This window comes from Anarrhichthys ocellatus, unplaced genomic scaffold (genome assembly GCF_004355925.1).
Source record: "Anarrhichthys ocellatus isolate YVR2014 unplaced genomic scaffold, GSC_Weel_1.0 scaffold12, whole genome shotgun sequence".
Classification (NCBI taxonomy): domain Eukaryota; kingdom Metazoa; phylum Chordata; class Actinopteri; order Perciformes; family Anarhichadidae; genus Anarrhichthys; species Anarrhichthys ocellatus.
In genome coordinates this window covers 4,295,926-4,297,431 of record NW_022280042.1, presented here as the reverse complement: position 1 = coordinate 4,297,431, position 1,506 = coordinate 4,295,926, and the positions used below count along the sequence as shown (strand labels likewise).

At 47.9% G+C, this 1,506-nt stretch overlaps 1 protein-coding gene across 2 annotated transcripts in view; it reads right to left on the bottom strand.

Moving 5' to 3' along the window:
• The window catches only part of LOC116386192 (N-chimaerin-like), a 12,475-nt gene that overhangs the window by 4,575 nt on the left and 6,394 nt on the right, over nucleotides 1-1,506 (bottom strand). For both annotated transcript variants that reach the window (XM_031852228.1, XM_031852229.1), the window contains one exon: nucleotides 74-151. In XM_031852228.1, coding sequence (XP_031708088.1) covers nucleotides 74-151 — 78 coding nt within the window. The remainder of the gene's footprint in view (nucleotides 1-73; nucleotides 152-1,506) is intronic.

The following is a 1,506-nucleotide window of genomic DNA, read 5'->3' as shown; positions in this document are numbered from 1 at the left end:
CACACACACACACACACACACACACACACACACACACACACACACACGACTGGGTGGAGGAGAAGAGGCTCACCTTGAAGTTGTGGACCTTCTCGTACTTGGGCGCCAAGTCGCTCTCCCTCAGGGTGGCCCGCCGCACCAGTGATGTGAGCTGCGAAAGGGCAAAAGATCTGATTGGTTGCCAGAAGGTGGAAGCAGGAGAGGTGGGCTTGGAGGGGGCCGGCGGCCGGTTGAAACGAGCCCCTGAGCCTGCGCTGGGGTCCGGCAGGGAGGGAATCGAATCGGCACTGACATTACTGAGCGCTGCGGTAAACAAAGAGCCCTTCTGACCCGTCTGCTTCTCGGCTCGCCTGCGCGACTGCTTTTTACCTCTTTTAACGACATACGACTCTCTGCTCGGCATTGTGGGATTTGTAATTATGGTGTGAATTTAACTCACACTGGAGGTTTAAATCCAATTAATAGATATAGTAAGAATCACACTGCCAAGGAATATGAAACCAAATACGAAAGACTATTAAAAATGACCAAAATAATGACCAAAAACAGAAATAAGTAGAAAATGACAGAGCTAGACTCTCAAATCATATCTAAAGCTCCATCCGACAACAACATCCCAAACCGAGGAGCCAACACAGGACCAAGACCAGCCAATCAGATTAGCTCTGCATACTGATGCCGCTGCATGGTGCAATTACAGTTCATCTCAAAAAGAAAAGCAAAAGGCCAGCCAGCCAATCAAAAAAAATCACCAAAATGAAATAGTGTGAAAGAAAGTTCTCTTAATATGATTCAATAAGTCTCGAAATGCATTCCCAAAATCCTTCAAACAGCACCGATGCTGCAGAATGTGCATTCCCGTCTCTCAGTCTCTTGTAGGTGAGCGCTTCAGCCCACATGGCTCAGTGTGTGTGTGTGTGTGCGCATGTGTGTGTGTGTTAATCCTCTTTCCCTCCACACACTCACCAGGCAGCACTAGTGGAGGAGGGAGGTGTTAAAGGCGGAGACAGAAAGGAGAGGAGGGGGGAGGGCCGAGCCACAGCACAGTAATGGATGAATTTAACAGGTCACACTGAGAGGAGGATAAGCCAATCAGAATGCAGAGATTGTTGTTGTTTGTCACCAATTTCTGCCACCAGAATTGTCCCGGAGAGAGAGAGAGACGGAGAGGGAGATCAAGAATAAGCTTAGAAACATTCACTCGTTCATGCCTTGGATATTCACATTTGGTTACTGGCTTCTCCCTCGCACCAAAATACTCCCTCAAGCTTATCAAAATTAAAACCATAACCATGTCTTTACCCCCCCACAGGGACCATCACAGCCGCATTTAATAAGCATTTAATAAGCCGTGTGAAATAAGCGTTCCTCCTGTGTTTGTCTACCCTACAGAGCGCCACCTCCGGTCTCAATGTCACAGCCATACTGCTTTGTCTGCAAATCCAACCAATTATGAAAGCACACACACACACACACACACACACACACACACACACACACACACAC